Source organism: Alosa sapidissima, chromosome 7 (genome assembly GCF_018492685.1).
Source record: "Alosa sapidissima isolate fAloSap1 chromosome 7, fAloSap1.pri, whole genome shotgun sequence".
Taxonomy (NCBI): domain Eukaryota; kingdom Metazoa; phylum Chordata; class Actinopteri; order Clupeiformes; family Clupeidae; genus Alosa; species Alosa sapidissima.
This window is the reverse complement of record NC_055963.1, coordinates 20,696,048-20,712,987: the sequence shown is the minus strand read 5'-3', so window position 1 is coordinate 20,712,987 and position 16,940 is coordinate 20,696,048. Positions and strand designations below refer to the sequence as shown.

The 16,940-nt window shown below is 47.1% G+C and overlaps 1 protein-coding gene across 6 annotated transcripts in view; it reads left to right on the top strand.

The window, feature by feature from the left end:
• kmt2d (lysine (K)-specific methyltransferase 2D) overlaps window positions 1-16,940 on the top strand; it is a 41,178-nt gene that overhangs the window by 20,102 nt on the left and 4,136 nt on the right. For 5 of the 6 annotated variants that reach the window (XM_042098055.1, XM_042098056.1, XM_042098052.1 and 2 more), the window contains exons 35-54: window positions 3,945-5,815; window positions 5,922-6,045; window positions 6,137-6,224; window positions 6,322-6,388; window positions 6,599-6,831; window positions 6,928-10,002; window positions 10,092-10,238; window positions 10,374-10,538; window positions 10,649-10,796; window positions 10,879-10,960; window positions 11,063-11,235; window positions 11,334-11,458; window positions 11,555-11,693; window positions 12,195-12,322; window positions 12,509-13,943; window positions 14,218-14,354; window positions 14,452-14,582; window positions 14,750-15,035; window positions 15,145-15,218; window positions 15,710-15,818. In XM_042098055.1, coding sequence (XP_041953989.1) covers window positions 3,945-5,815; window positions 5,922-6,045; window positions 6,137-6,224; window positions 6,322-6,388; window positions 6,599-6,831; window positions 6,928-10,002; window positions 10,092-10,238; window positions 10,374-10,538; window positions 10,649-10,796; window positions 10,879-10,960; window positions 11,063-11,235; window positions 11,334-11,458; window positions 11,555-11,693; window positions 12,195-12,322; window positions 12,509-13,943; window positions 14,218-14,354; window positions 14,452-14,582; window positions 14,750-15,035; window positions 15,145-15,218; window positions 15,710-15,818 — 8,737 coding nt within the window. The remainder of the gene's footprint in view (window positions 1-3,944; window positions 5,816-5,921; window positions 6,046-6,136; window positions 6,225-6,321; window positions 6,389-6,598; window positions 6,832-6,927; window positions 10,003-10,091; window positions 10,239-10,373; window positions 10,539-10,648; window positions 10,797-10,878; window positions 10,961-11,062; window positions 11,236-11,333; window positions 11,459-11,554; window positions 11,694-12,194; window positions 12,323-12,508; window positions 13,944-14,217; window positions 14,355-14,451; window positions 14,583-14,749; window positions 15,036-15,144; window positions 15,219-15,709; window positions 15,819-16,940) is intronic. The other variant, XM_042098057.1, reaches the window with a different exon arrangement.

Sequence of the window (16,940 nt, the reverse complement as noted above, 5' to 3'; positions counted from 1 at the left end):
AAAATAAATGACACTAAAAAAAATAATTTAAAAAAATCAATACGTAGCCTTTTTTAAGCAACACCAAAATTGCGTTTGTTAGTATAAGAACGCTGCCAGTTTCAATGACGTCACTGGCATGGTAGGACCTGAGAAGTTCTATAGGCAACAGCTGCAGCATATTATGTATACACGAAAACTTGTAATTTTAATGGCATGGGTTACAAATTTGAGCCTGTGAGGGACAGGCCTGTAGTGTCTTGACTACCACTAGATGGGTTTCAGGCTCCAGCTCAACCTTCAGTAGGATCATTTGGGTGAAAATGACTGTGTGGGCGCTGCCGGAGCATGGACACTGGAATCTATCTGTTGCAAAGCAGTGGCGAAACGTAGGGAAAATGTTCAAGGAAGCCAAAATGACGGGAAAAATATGTGTATTTATGTATGTGTTTATTTCGGGGGGTATACATTTTGTGCAATGTACAACATAGATACATTTTGTGCGGAACAACATAGGCTACTGTAGACCTAGCCTACAGGTCATGTAGAAAACGACGAGGGGCGCTTGAGACAGCAACACGCACGCTGTCTCTCTGTCTCCCTCCATCCCTCACACACACACATTGCCAACTGTACATCCTCCACACAACTGCATACTCACTCACCACCACTACATAAGGCCTATGCGAAGGCTACGGTGCATATACAAATAAGCTATATAACACGCAGTCACGTCAATGTAGGCTAACGCAGTATGGACTACTGGCACTCGTAACAGCAACTCACACGGGCTCTCTCTCCCTCCCTTGAAACTGTTAAAAACTTCCTTACCCCAAGTTGACTCCAGATACACGGAGGATACACGAGTTTGCCGTTTATTTTAGGCTAACGTTAGTGGAGAGTTTGCAGATTTTTACCTTGTGGATGTTGATATTGCACGAGTCTCTTGGATAGCAGCTTGGCGAGTTAAACTCCCTCGCATCAACAATCTGCCCTGAGACTTCAGGGTGAGTAGAAAGGCACATTGGATTCTGTTTACAGACCCGCTGTGGTTTAGTTACCAACTAGTAAAAGCATTATTATCGATCTGTGATATCGTCGGAGTCATGGTTTATACTCTCTATGGTCGGAGTGCTAGCTTGTGGAGTTTGACATAAGAGTGTTCCCAAGGTGTTAGCTGCTAGCCCTTTCCCAGGTTGGATCGTATGGTAGCCTATCTAACACTGGACCTCATCTGAGGCTACTTCGAGATATTATTCCAAAGGGGACCGATAGGCTGACTTTAAACGATTGAATGAACCTTCCCAGACTTTGTAATTGCGACCAGTGACTGCATTGGGTGAACGAAACCGAAGTTGAAACTTAGGCTCCATGGCACATAGACTGTAGGCTCGCCCTTCTATGAATTGAAAAAGACTACAAGCTGCTCCACCGAGTTTGTGATAAAGTAAGCAAGAAAATGATTTTTTAAGTCAGGATATGGCTGGTCAATGGCATTTATTCGTCCAAAGTTACAGACCAGTTTCCATAGTGCACATCTTATCAATAGTTCGAATGTCGTGTGTGTTTCTGTCTCTGACAAAATAGCGTTCAGTATGATTCATGCCAAATTAATTTCCCCTGTTAAAGTGTTCGCCTTTCACTAGTTTGGTTTCATTTTGTATGAGATTTTGTGATGTAGGCTAGCCTATGATAAATGGCTTATGGCCAATATGTAACTCAGCTAGGCCTAATGTTAGTTTCCTCAGCCATGTCAGCTAGCCTCAGACTCATTATCTGCTATGGCTGCTAGTGCTAGTGCAGAGTAGCTTACCATGCCAGTGACGTAGCCGATTGTTGAAATCCAACATGGCGGCGCCCGTGTAACAACACCACTTTCAACGTACAATTTTATCCCTTTTAATAAATTCAGCCATTTTAATATATCTAATTATATATATATATATATATATATATATATATATATATATATATATATATATATATATATATATATTATATAATATAATATATCTATAAAATACATCTGTTATATCACCTTTACTTCAAATTCCTGTTAAGTTCATCTTTAAAGTGACAGGCACTCAATTAGACCTATACACTACCAAGACGATCTTAATACACAACCCCCCCGCCCCCCCCCCCCCCCCTTGTCAAAGTAAGCTACCGCCACAAATTGAATCCAATTCTGTGGGAAACACTGCAACACAGTGGCATACTGACAGGAAGACCTCAGTATGACAAATGTGATGATAATCAAATGTGATGCTAATCAAATAACGGTTCGTAGCCTACTTCTCCTTGGGACAAGCACTTTTGAGTCTTGGAAAACACTTTTCCATTTACATTGGGATTTTGCAAACATTCAGAGGCAATAAAATGAGCCCTACATGAGTAACGAAATTGACAAGCAGATGTAAGTAAGCATGCTAAACTTGACATCCGAACAGTATTCTAACGTTAGCTTTGAGATACTGCTTGATTGCATAACTTAACTTAGTTTGGTCTCCTCAATGTAGGCTACTATGTTGTGATGAGACCTTAGCAGAGTTAACTTTTAATGCAGCAGTTTTGAACAAATTTGCGCAGCATGGTCACGATGCTAAGCGGATTTAATAGCAATTTAGCCCACCGTGTTCTATGCAATGCTTCTATGTTGCAACAACAATCCTTTAACAATTGTGAATATTTTGTTAAATGCACATGCAGAGGAGGAGCAGCGGGCTCATTACAAAAAAGAGTGGCCGGGGCAAGGAAAGGCTGCGTGCGTCAAAAGCGCAGCTCAATGATTTCGTGGCCCCCAGCCACAGATTAGTCAATGTATGGGAAACACTGAAGGTGTAAAATTCAAAATATTTAGCAGCACACATTATGCTTAATGAATCGACGCGTATTTTTTGCGTCAACGTCATCGATTATGTCGACGCGTTGTCCCAGCCCTAGATGCAGGCTATGCATAACTGTTCTTCAGGGGTATGATGGTTGGTATATAAGATTTTAAAGCCTGGAACATTGACCCTGTAGGCCATCCATCTACTGAGTGTTTTTTTCTCACCCACTTTTATAATCTTTCATAACAGCAACTACACAACTCACAGGGTATAGGAAGCAAGTCTGTCTCATCCACCCCTACTTCCCTTTTTCCATCCTGCTCATGTATTCTGGGTTTACATTTTATGATCACTTACTGATTGCATTGCATAAAGTCTGTCTGAGCTGTTATGGTTTATTTTATGTAATCAAGCGGCAACGCAAGCACCAGCAAATCAAGTTGCGGTTATGCAAATGAGCGTAGACAGCTCTTACATCAATCAAGATGGCGGACTGAGTTTAGTAGATGGTCTGAGCCTGCTGTATTTGCAGATAAATGTAATTTGTTTGGCTTTTTTGATGTTTGGATTTTAAAAATTAGCGAGGAAATAAGGGCTAAAAAGTCCTTATTGTAACCCCAAAACACGTCTGAAATGTTCAGTTCAGTTTTTATTTTGTCATTGTTACAGGATAACAATGAAATGTTGTTAGAGCAAAACACAGACAGGCATATAGTTTTTGGTTGTCCACCCATAGACTGTTGGCCGGCCTGCTGGTTTTGGCCCTGATGGACCTATATCTATATGGTCGGAAGAGGTGGTGTGCTGGGTGTAGATGGTCCTGGAGGATGTTCCTCACTCGGTTCATGCAGCAGGAGGTGTACACAGTTGAAATGATGTGTGAACCAACTATATCTAACATTAGCAAGTTAGCAGCTAGCTACACTCCACTGCTAACAGGGAAAAGCTACCGGCAAGCGATAACGCACAGAAATGTGTGAAAGTTCTGTTAGGGTGCCTTTGCTGCTAGGCTCCTAAATATAAATACAATCCAACATGTATTTTCAAGAATCACCGTAGACTCACCTAATCATGTATCATAATTAAGAGATGGAAATCTTCTAAATGTCTACTTTGTTGTTTTGCCCAATGTAGGCCACAGGGACCTGCCAATCCACAACAGGGAGTGTTTCCTCGTCCTCCATTCCCACCTCATTGGCAAGGTCAGGCTGCAGGACCTCGGAGGTTCCCTCAACCATCTGGGATTGATGCTATGGGACCCAGACATCAGCTAGGTGCTCCTATCAATAACCCACTGGCAATGCAAGGCATGCAGGGTATGCCCAACCCTCTGGCAATGGTCCCAGGATCTGGGGGCGAGACTATGCAGCCTTGTGTGTCTGGTCCACCCCCCCAGTTTATAGAGTTGAGGCATAATGCCCAAAGAATGCCACTCGCACCACAGTTCTTGCCAAGGGGAGCTCATCCACGCCCAAGGCATTTTGTACCCCATCAGGCTATGAATCCTCAATTGGTACAGCAGCCCATGTCTCAAACACTTGATGCCCAGGCAGAGAGTATGAGAAAGGGGCTACAGCAAGGTGGTTTGGGACTATTACTGTCTCAGCAGGGAACTGACCTTCCACAGCAGTCGCAAGTCAAACCCCAGATGCCCACTGCCACCCCCAACACTCCCAGTGCACTTCAGAATTCTCAGCAAGTTGCACCAGCAAGTGGTGTAGGAGCACAGCCAACTGCTCCAGCGGACAGTGTTGATCTTCCAGAAGCAGTTCTAGGAGATCCCTTTGCTCCCAAAGGGCTAGGAGATGCTACAGGAGATGCAGGAGTGGAGGATGAGGATGATTTAGCCACTCTGGACTTGGATCCTGACAAAGGGGATGATGACTTGGGCAACCTGGACAACCTTGAGACAGCTGACCCACATTTGGATGATCTGCTCAACAGTGATGAATTTGACTTGCTGGCCTACACTGACCCAGAGCTCGATCAGGGTGACCCAAAAGATGTCTTCTCTGATCAGCTGCGCTTGGTGGAAGCAGAGGGGGAAGGACCAACATCATCTGCTACAGCTGACATCAAGGTGGAAGAAAAACCAAAGGCTGGTTTGGCAGGGCCAGACACTGCTTTGCCAACCTCTGAAAATGTCCCTACTCCCAAAGCCGAGAGCTCCTCTAATAGTTCACAACCACATTCGTCAGTTGAGGGCACTGATGCCTCAAGGCTTGCATCTATAAAGCTGGAAGACAAAGGTTTCACTGTGGAAAGTCTGTCTGAGCTTCAACAGCAACCAAACTCCGCTGTTGTAAAAGATGAGATGGGTGAGGCTGTCTCTATGCTGCTGGGAGGATCTGCTCCTACAGCCAAGCAGCCAGGAGGAGAGAACCCAACAGCTTCACTCAGTACAGTCCGTTTGGGAGGGATTCCCTTTCCCCTTTCCAATCAGGCTGATCCATTGTCATTTCCTCCAGCGACACCACATCCAGACCTTGGCGAGGATACTTTAGGACTACCAGATGGAGGGGGGCAGCACTCACCAGCAGTGGATCTTGATAAAGTGGAGAGCTCACTCGAAGCCAGTGAACTCCCCCTGTTAATACAGGATCTTCTTGAACATGAAAAGAAGGAACTCCAGAAACAACAGCAACAACAGCAACTCAATGCACTCCAACAGGGAGGAATGGGGGCTTCTCTCCATACGCAGCAACCACCCCCTCTTGGGGCTGGCCAGATATTGCTCCCTACTCATCAACGCCCCCAGGGGCTAATTGGTCAGCAAGGAATGGTGCCAAGACCACCACATATGATGCCACCACAACAGCAGCAGCACAGGTTAATAGGAGCACCAATGGTACCTCCACAATCCCATGTTGGCATGCCACCACAACAAGGAATGATAAGAGTAGGGCAACCTGGAGGCATGCATCCAGGAATAAATCCACAACAGCCTCCACAACCTCAACAAATGGTCAAACCCACCCTTGGCAATAATTTCTTCCCAGACAAAGGTAGTTACCTCCTTACTATGGACTTTGATTGATATTGGCTATCGGATATTGGGATGGTGTAGGTAAATGTAATATTAATTTTCTGCTGTTGTTGAATGTCTTGTAGATCTTGACAAGTTTGTGACTGATGACATCATGGACCCAATTGCTAAAGCAAAAATGGTAGCCCTGAAAGGCATCAAGAGGGTGTTGGATCAAGACCCTATGGGTGGTCCTCCGGGGATTAATAGGTACATGACAAGTCATGTCTTACTTATTAAGTCGTAGTTAAGAAGTTGTTTGTATTGAGTATGATATTAATTGTACCATCTGTTCACCCAGGCAACAAGTATCTCTTCTAGCCCAAAGGCTGGCATCAGCTGCAGGCAGTGGTGACCCACAGGGCCATTTTTCAGCTGGACCATCCAAGGTAGAGAGTTACTCATTTGTTAGATATCTGATGTATAATAAAAATGGTGTGGGGAATGACATGAGTAATTATTTGATTGATTAATTGTTTTCCTTAGGAGGGTGATGGAAGTGACCAGGCTCAAGCTAGACCCAATCCTCCACAGTTTGTGCAGGGCATCATAAGTATGTATTGTTAAAAATGCTTTGATTGTGTGACATTTGAATGCAGTGTATATGTAGATGCAAATATTAATTGTTTAGTAATAGATGTTAGACAAAGAAATATGATTAAGTAGTGCAGTTAGATTTGACACCAAATTATCTTCTTTTTTTTTTTCTCTTTTTTTTCTTTATCTTACTCTAACCATCTCATCGGGGCTTGTCAATACTTAGATGATACTGAGCAACACCAGTATGAAGAGTGGCTCTTGCACACTCAACAACTGCTGCAGATGCAGCTGAAGTTCCTAGAGGAACAAATTGGGGCACACAGGAAATCCCGTAAGGCCTTGTGTGCCAAACAGCGCACTGCGAAGAAGGCTGGCCGAGAATTTCCAGAGGCTGATGCAGAGAAGCTCAAGCTCGTCACTGAAGAACAGAGCAAGATCCAAAAACAGCTTGACCAGGTTTGGAAATACAAGTTTATGCTTTTGAACGGTAATGGACATGGTTGTAGAAATGCAATGGCTCTAACTTGTTCATGACCATTTCTTCATTCTCAGGTGAGAAAACAGCAGAAGGAGCACACTAACCTCATTGCAGAGTATCGAAGCAAGCAGCAGCAGCACCAGCAAGGCTCTGGATTGATGCCTGCTGGACCATCTACACAGAATCCTCAGGCACTCTCCAAGATGCCAGGGCAAGTAATGATGGGCCAGCAAGGAGCACCAATCATGGGCCAACCACCTGGATACGTGCCTCAAGGAGGCATGCCTGTGAGAATGCCGCAGGGACAGCCTTTTATGGGTGCACAGCCCCCTCACCCTGGAGCTATGGGAGCTGCTCAGCCTGTCGCCCCTGCAGGGTTCTTCCCTCAGGGACCAGGATTTCAGGGATCAGATCCAAGGCTTTTACACGAGCGTCAGCTTCAGCACAGGATGCAGATGGTTCAGAAGCTGCAGCAGCAACAACAGTTAATGATGGGGCAGCAGCAGCCGATGCCACCTCAAGGGCAGCAGCCTGGGATGATGGCTCAGCAGCAGGGTGGTTTGGTTCCACAAGCACAACAAGGAATGATGGCCAATCCACTAATGGCTCAAACAGCACCCAACCTCCAACAAGGACTGATGACAAACCAACAGAATCAGCCAGGTCTAATTCAGACTCCTCAGGGTATGATGGGTAGCCAAGTGGTCCCTCAGCCACAACAGAACCTCATGGGCCAGCCGATGTCACAGACTCAGAACATGTTGGCCGGTCAACAAGGAATGGTGGGAAATCAGATGGTGCAGCAGAGGCCGCAGGTGATGATGGGCCAGCAGGGGCCAGTTGGACCCCAGGTGGCTCTCAGAAGCCTGCAGGGACAACTTACACCTCAGCAGCAGCAGAATCTCTTGGCACAGCGTATGCTCCTTCAGCAGCAGCAGCAGCAGCAACAAAAAAACCTTGCACAGCTGCAGCAACAGCAACAACAGCAAGCGTCACAGCAGAGACAACAAACACCTATGAGCCCGGCAGAACCCCAGAGAGTGGTAGGAACGCCTCCATCTGCAAATGCCCAGCCCTCCCAAACACCTGGGACCACAGAGGGATTGCAACAAGGAATGCCTGGTATTACCCAAGATGCTCAGTCTTCAGCCACCAAAGAGGGAGGAATTCTCAGTCCAAAAACACCATCTCAACAGATGGGACCTTTAACACCTGGCCAGATGCAACAAGGACCTTCTGGAGATGTACAAGGAGTTGTAGCACAACAGCAGCAAACTACTAATTATGTGGGTCAGCAGCAGGTACCACAGCAACAAATGTCTCAAAGTCCTGCATCATCTGGACTTCAGCCACAGCAAGGTTTTGTAAACAATCAACAAGCTGTTGCACAGCAGCAACAACAACAGGTACAGCTCACTCTTCAGAGGCAAAGTTCAGGCACTGAAAGGACTGAGTTAGTTACCATAAAGCAGGAAGGCCAACAAATGTGTTTTATGGCCCAACAACAACAGCAGCAGGTTGGTCAGAATGTCATGCAGCAACCACAGGATGGCATCAACCAGCAGCCTGATGGGACTGTGCAATTACAGAATCCCATGGTACAGAACCACCCCGGTCAAACTCAGCCAGGAATGGTGGCTCATCCTAATGTCCAGCAGCAAGTCCTATTAGTCCAGCAGCAGAAACAGGCCATGATGGGACAGATTGACATGATGAGGGGCCAACAGCAGATGATGGGCCAGAGGCCTGGGGCTCCCACTGGACAAATAAGAACTCCTATCAACATCCAGGCCATCATTGCCCAGAACCCTCAGCTGCGTCACCTTACACCTCAACAGCAAATCCAGCACATCCAGCAGATGATTGCTCAGCGACAACTCCAACAGGGTCGGATGATGAGGATGTCTGCAGCTCAGGGACAAGTCCAAGGCCAGATGCATCCGCAGGCCATGCAAGGACAAGTACAGCAAGTTGGGCCTCGGATGCCCAGCCTTGAAGGTCAGCAACAGCTTCATTACGGAATACCAGGAAAACAAGGACTGGCAGGGACACCGCAGCAACCAGGGGTGATGGGCCAGCAGTTCCAACAGGGTCTCATGCCACAGCAACAACCCTCACAGCAAGGGGTATCTCCTCAGTATGGACTCACTGTGCAGCAACAACAGATGATGCAACAGCAGCAGGTCCAGCAGCAACAGATGATGAGAGGCCAGGTGCCTTTGCCTCGGGCAATGATGGGACAAGTCCGAGCTTCTCTTCAGGGCCGTATGGTCAGGCCCATGTCTCCCCATCAGTCTCTTGGACAGGGTTCCCCTGGAGATCCCTCAGCCCAGCAACGCCAAGCCCTTCTCATGCGCCAAACTTCTCCTGCCCAGGCCCAACCGTATCAGCAGCTTCCCCAGCAACAGCAGATGGCCACAGCTATGAGCCCTTTCCAGGCATCACCTTCTCACGCAGGATCACCAGCAGGTGCCACTGGACAGAAACAAGAATCTGATTCAAGTCCTGCAAGAATAAGATCTAACCCGGGCACTCCCTCCCTATCTTGTAACATCTCTTCACCTGCCAGAGTGGATGGTGGAGCTGGGAAGAACAGTCCATATAATCCGAATATGGCATCAGCCTCCCCCATAAGATCACCTCTGGCTAAGACTCCCCAAGATCATTCAGGTCTCAAGTCTGAGCTCCATGGTTGTGGTAGTGAGGTAAGACAAACCACCCCACTGAATGGGCCCTCACCACAGTTAGGAGATAACCCTCGAACAGGAGCACAGCAGACCCCTGGATCAAGTGAAGGAGTTCTCTGCAAAGTGACACTGCAGAACATCAAACAAGAACCCAAAGAGGTGCAGTGTGATACAGATGGGGCGGGTGTAGCCCATACTGGGATTGTCAAGCGAGAGGCATCTGGTGAGCCTGTCAGCAATACCAGTGGCTTCCCCCAAGGGAATGTTGCTGGAGATCCTGGCTCTCACATACCCAGAACAGAAACAGGTCAACAACTACTGCAGAAGCTCCTTAGAACTAAGAACTTACAGCTTGCCTCCCAGAGGCCCTCTGAAGGTATCCATAATGAGATCAATGGACATATCAACAGCAAACTGGCCATGTTGGAGCAGAAGCTGCAAGGGACACCACGGAACATGGAGGTAAGGGAAAACTAGACACTCGGTTTTGTATACAATTTCTTTATCACCATCTAGGGTGCATTTCTTCAACCATTACTGTTGGTTTACAGGATCTGCAGTCTATAACAAAGAGGCCTCCTGTGGTCAAAGCCAAGCGTAATTATAAAGCTGCGGAGCGTGGTCCGAACTCTAGGAAGAAAACAAAAAAGGAAGAGGTTGGAAAAAGCACAGAGGCCCTGATGAAACAGCTAAAGCAGGTAAATTGGATTTTTACCTTCACGCTAGGCTTCAAGTTATGAGAAAATATTCAGTTGGTTTGAATATTTAAATGTGTATTTGCATCATTTAAGTTAACGTTTTGCCTTCTCTTGTGCTTTCTTCACAAAATCAAGGGCCTCTCCCTCCTTCCCCTGATGGAGCCCTCTATAACGGCCAGCCTAGATTTGTTTGCCCCTTTCGGCAGCAGCCCAGCCAATGGGAAGGCCCAGTTGAAGGGTTCCTTTGGGAATGCTGTGCTTGACAACATCCCTGACTATTATTCACAGCTTCTTACGAAGGTATGATACAGCTATGTGCTATCTAGTTAGTGATATCTTTTCTTGTTGGTTATGACTGAGTTTTCATTGAGGCAAATTGTGACACCAGTTGTCTGATCTTTGAATCTTAGAATAACCTCAGTAACCCACCAACACCACCATCATCCTTGCCCCCTACTCCACCACCCTCTGTGCAGCACAAGCTGCTGAATGGTGTGACTGCTGTAGAGGAGCTGTCTGAGGATAAGAAGGAGACGGAAGCATCAGAAAACACTATGGGTAAGAGTAAGGATGCACACAATTTTGTATTTGAGTGATCTAATGGTGACCAGGAATAATGCAGTGATTAATTTTGCTCTAGATTCCGTTGCTGAGGAAGTGAAGAGTGTCGACATACTAGCAGCCCTACCCACTCCACCTCACAACCAGAATGAGGACATCAGGTACACACACTGAATTTGCTGGGTTGCTTGAATTCCATGAGAAGTATTCTCTGTTGTGTGCAGTGCATTCTACTCTTCTGATGGGACATATTGGTTTTTCAGAATGGAGAGTGATGATGATAGTGATGCCCTTGATGGCATAGTTCCGGCCTCTTCCCCTGAGAGTCAGATAGGTGAAGACATCCCAAGGTTTCCCCTGCTGGAGCCCAAAGAGGAAGAAAATGAGAGGGCGATTTCCCCAGTCATTCCAATCATACCCCGTGCTGCCATACCTGGTATGTCTAGAAACATCCCCTCAATCTGTACACGTCAATATGTAATGGGTTTTTTATCAGCAGGTAATTAACCAAGGTCTGGTGGGTTTTTGTTTTAGTTTTTCCAGAAACAAAGCCATTTGAGGCCGTAGATGGGAAGGTAGTCTCAACAACTGGTCCATGGGATAAAGCAAAGAACAATGAGGTGTCAGTCACGTTCACACTGTCTGCAGCTGCAGCCAAGGTACAGAATTCCTCAGGGCTATTGTATCCTCAATTTGGCAGCAGCTAAAGCACATGCTCTCACTCTAACCTTGCAACACAACCTTTCTCTGCACAGAATCTGAACACGGTCATGGTGGCTGTGGCCCAGCTTTTGCATATGCGGATTCCAAGCTCCTATGAGGTGACTTTCCCCCAGAGTCCGGGTAGAGCAGGAGGCGCTGGACCTGGAAAAGGCCCAGATCCCTCTAATCCAGGTAATCCACATCCTTGTTCCTCCCACATCAATGTCTTGTAAAAAAAGAGTGACCTAAATGTTTTTTATTAGATATTCTGCTTTGCTTATCATATAATGTTGCGGTTGGGTGAAATAATACCTATGTTGTTGTCCTTCTCAAGGGATATATTTACATACAAAGTTCCTGTTTCATGGTGTGGCCTTTTGTGTGCTCTTGTATTCAAATGTTAGATTTTCATATTGAGAGACTAATTTACAGGGAACATTCATTCATTGGATTTTATAAGAGAGGTGTTTCAAGTTTGATGTTTGTCCTTTTTAGTCAGTGCCTATCTTGCTAATCATTTTTAATTATGTGAGTACTTGGTTGTCTGGCATAATTGGGCCAACATGGAATGTTGGAATACCCTGCATCAAGTGTATATGGACACTAGGGGGCAGCTATTCAAAACTGAAGTGGTAATTCTATTGGGATTCCAGCTTGTTATTGACATGAAATTCTCTCTGAATCTCATTTCAGGAGCCCTGTGTTTGAAGCCCGGTACAGTGGATGGAAACCAGGATGCAGAATGGGTGAGGCAGTTTGACGTGACTTTACCTGGGTGCACTCTGAAGAAGCAAATAGACATCCTGTCTCTCATCAAACAGGTGGGTTTAATTAAAAACCCATGGCTGTGGTAGTTGGAGCACCAATAGATATAGTAGTAGTATATAATCTGTAGTGGTTTAAGTAGACACATTTAGTTTTGCATATAAAATGTATAGCTAGAAGACTCACCTTTTGGGAGTTCTGGATTTTCATGCCTTCTGTATGACCCATTCTGTCTCTTTCAGGAGTGCCCTGAGGAAGAGGATAGACCAGTCCAGCACTGTTACACCACTAATGTGTCTGACCTGGATGTGCGTCACCTCCCGGTCTTCCCTGTTGAGGAGTCTCCACCACCATCTCCCTCTCCACCACCTCCTCCCCCACCGCCACCACCTGCTTCTGTTCCTGCCCTTGCCCCTGCCCCTGCCCCTACCCCTGTTCCAGAGACAGAGACCGCCTCTGATGCTGTTGCAGATGCAGCCTCTGCTCCACCCGTGGACGCTCCCGCTGAAACAGAGTCTCTTCCTGCCCAACCCAGTTCCCCATCTCCATCACCAGCTCCTGTGAACCCTGCTGATGCCATCATCAAAACTGAGCCTGAGCAGGAGATGATTGTCCCCCCTGACCAGCCTCCTGCTGCTTCTAGTGGGGACGATGCTGTTGCTGCTGCCATTGCTGCTGCTTTAACCTCTCCTCTCCCCAAGCAGGAGCCATCACCCTCAGTCACTCCCATACAGTCCCATCCTCCCTTCAGCATGGCCTTGTCCCCCAAACTGATCAAGCAGCGTAGCCGGCCACTGTCCGGTGACGACCTGGAGGTGAAGCCAAAGATGAAGAAGTGGAAGGGCCTGCGCTGGAAGCGGCTGCAGCTGGTCATCACCATCCGCAAGGGCGGCTCCAAGAAAGAGAACAGCCGGGAGGTGTCTGAGCTGATGGAGCGCCTGCAGATCACGCTGCGGCCCAACAAGATGCCGCGCGACAAGCGGAAGTGCTGTTTCTGTCACGAGGAGGGCGACGGTGCCACGGACGGTCCCGCCCGGCTGCTTAACATCGACGTGGACCTCTGGGTGCACCTGAACTGCGCCCTGTGGTCCACTGAGGTGTACGAGACGCAGGGCGGCGCACTCATGAACGTGGAGGTGGCGCTGCGTCGTGGCCTGGGCACCCGTTGCGCCTATTGCCAGAAGTCGGGTGCCACCAACAGCTGCAACCGCCTGCGCTGCCCCAATGTCTACCACTTTGCCTGCGCCATCCGCGCTCGCTGCATGTTCTTCAAGGATAAGACCATGCTTTGCACGCAGCACAAGCTCAAGGGTCCGAGTGAGGAAGAGCTGAGCACCTTTGCAGTCTTTCGCCGCGTCTACATCGAGCGCGACGAGGTGAAGCAGATCGCCAGCATCCTGCAGCGCGGCGACCGCATCCACATGTTCCGCGTGGGTGGCCTCATCTTCCACGCTGTGGGCCAGCTGCTGCCCTCGCAGATGGCTTGCTTCCACTCGCCCACTGCCATCTTTCCCGTGGGCTACGAGGCCACACGCATCTACTGGAGCACCCGGGTGCCCAACAAGCGCTGCCGGTACCGCTGCCGCATCAGCGAAACCGAGTGCAGGCCACTGTTTGAGGTGCGCGTGTTGGAGCGGGGTCAAGACGATCTGCAATTCCAAGACAACAGCCCTGATGGTGTGTGTTGCCCTTTTTAAGGTTATGAATATAGTTGACCCCCCCCCCCAACAACACATATGTATGTGCAAACTGCTGTGTTGCATGTCATTGTCCTGTCATTGTCAGTATTGCATTTTGTATTGCAATTTTGGAGAACTTACTTAACATAGGATTTATCTGGCAGTTAACATATGCAATCATAGGCATAGTTTAAGCTGAGCGTATTTTAACTCCTTGAGTGGCCATATTCCTATTTAGCAAAGCCAATTGATTGATCAATCTTGTCCTGCAGGTATTTGGGGTACAATAGTGCAGCGGGTGGCCAAGCTGCGTGAGGAGGCAGGCATGCTGAAGCTCTTTACTGACCATGTGAAGGGAGAGGAAATGTATGGACTCCGGCTGCACGCCGTCATGCGCATCACTGAATCCGTAAGTAAAAGGAAGCAGCTTTACTAAGCCACAAACTTGAACTGTTGTCTTAAGTGCTCCATGCCTTCTAGAACTAACATGGTCTACTGTATACCAGTTACCTGGAGTGGAGAACTGCCAGGACTACGTGTTCCGTTATGGACGCCACCCCCTGATGGAGCTGCCGCTCATGATCAACCCCACAGGCTGTGCTCGCTCTGAGCCCAAGATCCTCACCCACGGCAAGAGGTGAGCATACATGGACTCCTGTGGAGCAGCCTAGTTTATACAAGCAACAATCCAGAATCGCAATGGATTTATACTTCCATAACTTAGTGAACTTATAGTGTGCAAATTGTAGAGATTTTACTTGAGTTTGCAAAGGAAGTTTTCTTAAGCATTTTTTTTATTTCCAGACCACACACCCTGAACAGCACAAGCATGTCAAAAGCTTATCAGAGCACCTTTACTGGGGAGACCAACACCCCCTACAGCAAGCAGTTTGTCCACTCCAAGTCATCTCAGTACCGGCGCCTGAAGACTGAGTGGAAGAACAACGTCTATCTGGCCCGTTCACGAATCCAAGGACTGGGTCTGTACGCCGCCAAAGACCTGGAGAAACACACCATGGTCATCGAGTACATTGGCACAATCATCCGCAATGAGGTTGCCAACCGTCGGGAAAAAATCTATGAGGAGCAGGTAAGACAAAATAAGTTTTACTTTGCCTACATTGTCTACTAAATGCTCAATTTGTAGAGGAGTGCAGATAACACTTTTTCTCCTGCTTTTGTTGGGTTCTCTTCTCTAGAACCGTGGGATCTATATGTTCCGTACCAATAACGAACATGTGATTGATGCTACCCTTACTGGTGGGCCTGCTCGGTGAGTGTCTGTCTACTTGCCTGCCTACATCTATGTGATGGATTGTTTACTCATTTGTCTCCAATAGCTGCTTTCAGACACAACCTCCGCAGTATATGCGGATCTTTGTCAAACGAAGGTATGACCCCTCGGGTGATTCAGATATGATGCTAACATGCGGACATTGTGTGTGAACGACACCGACGCACATGAACAGAATCTCTGCGTGGTTGAACAGGTTGAACGTGGCTGAACACGCACATGAACAGAATCTCTACATGTTCTTCGCTTCGTTCAGACACAAGGTCATTTACATAATGTCCGTCGGAAATACTAGGAGGGGAGTAGTGTAAGAGCCGGCTAAGTTCGATTTCCAAATAGCTGGTTATGTTGTTCAGATATATACGGCCCAACCGCTTGACATCCGCAGAACATGCAGAACAAGCAGCTAATGTGACAACCTTACTTGACTCTACTTGGTAAACAACAATCTTGTCTTGCTTCTTTTCAAGCTATGTGAACCACTCTTGTGCACCCAACTGTGTTGCTGAGGTGGTGACCTTTGACAAAGAGGACAAGATCATTATCATCTCCAGCCGCCGAATTCCCAAGGGCGAGGAGGTAAGTGACCAACTAAGGGCTAGTCCACACGTACCAAACCGATCTTTTTTTCCTCCGTCTTCCCTGGAACCGTATCAAGAATATTTGCATCCAAACGGATCCATCTCAACACGACTCAACACGTTACTTCATATCCTAGGCCTATAGGTGGCACTGTTTCACAGAAATTGACCAAAGCTTGCGCGCTGTAGGCTATACAAACTAGGCTAGGACGTCTAATGGCTAGTGCAAGGAAACCAGAATTGTTTGTGTGGACTGATGGTGAACTGTCAACTGTAAAACGAATAAACTTCATTTTTACGGTTTGTGAAGGGTGCAGTCGCGTCCTTTATTTGGCTAACGCAGGTACAAATGATCTCCTTTACTTTCTTTGGTTGTAGGATAGTCCGCGATTCACATTAGTTTTGGCTATCACCGCAAATGCATAGGCTAATAAACGCTTGGTCAACCCAAGTTAGGCTATTCTGTCGCTACATTTATAATATTGCTATAATACCTTCGTCCAACAGTCGACACTTTTGCCTGCATCAAATCGCGCATTCACATTTAGTGCGCATCTACCATAGGCTTAACATGAGTTACGCGTCTTTGTATGCTCATATCTGACTTCACTAGACTATGAATGCATTTATTTATATTGTAAGACATGTAAAATAAATGAATGACACCGCCACTACGCACAAACTAATTTAAACTTACACCGCACTCCCCTTTAGGGGCAGCCGTGGCCTACTGGTTAGCACTTCGGACCTGTAACCGGAGGGTTGCCGGTTCGAACCCCGACCAGTAGGCACGGCTGAAGTTGCTGTTGATGCAGGCAGCTCACTGCGCCGGGATTAGTGTGTGCTTCACCTCACTGTGTGTACACTGTGCTGTGTGTGTTTCACTAATTCACGGATTGGGATAAATGCAGAGACCAAATTTCCCTCACGGGATCAAAAGAGTATATATACTTATACTTATACTAATAACTTCTGATTATAGTTCTCTCGCGTCAACTAACAATAGCTAGAAATGCATCAAGAAAACACAGGGAAAAAACACTGTTCGGTCCACCATGTCATGATAATGATCTTCTCATGAAGTCATGATTGGCGCTGCGCAGCACCAGTTGTGATATTT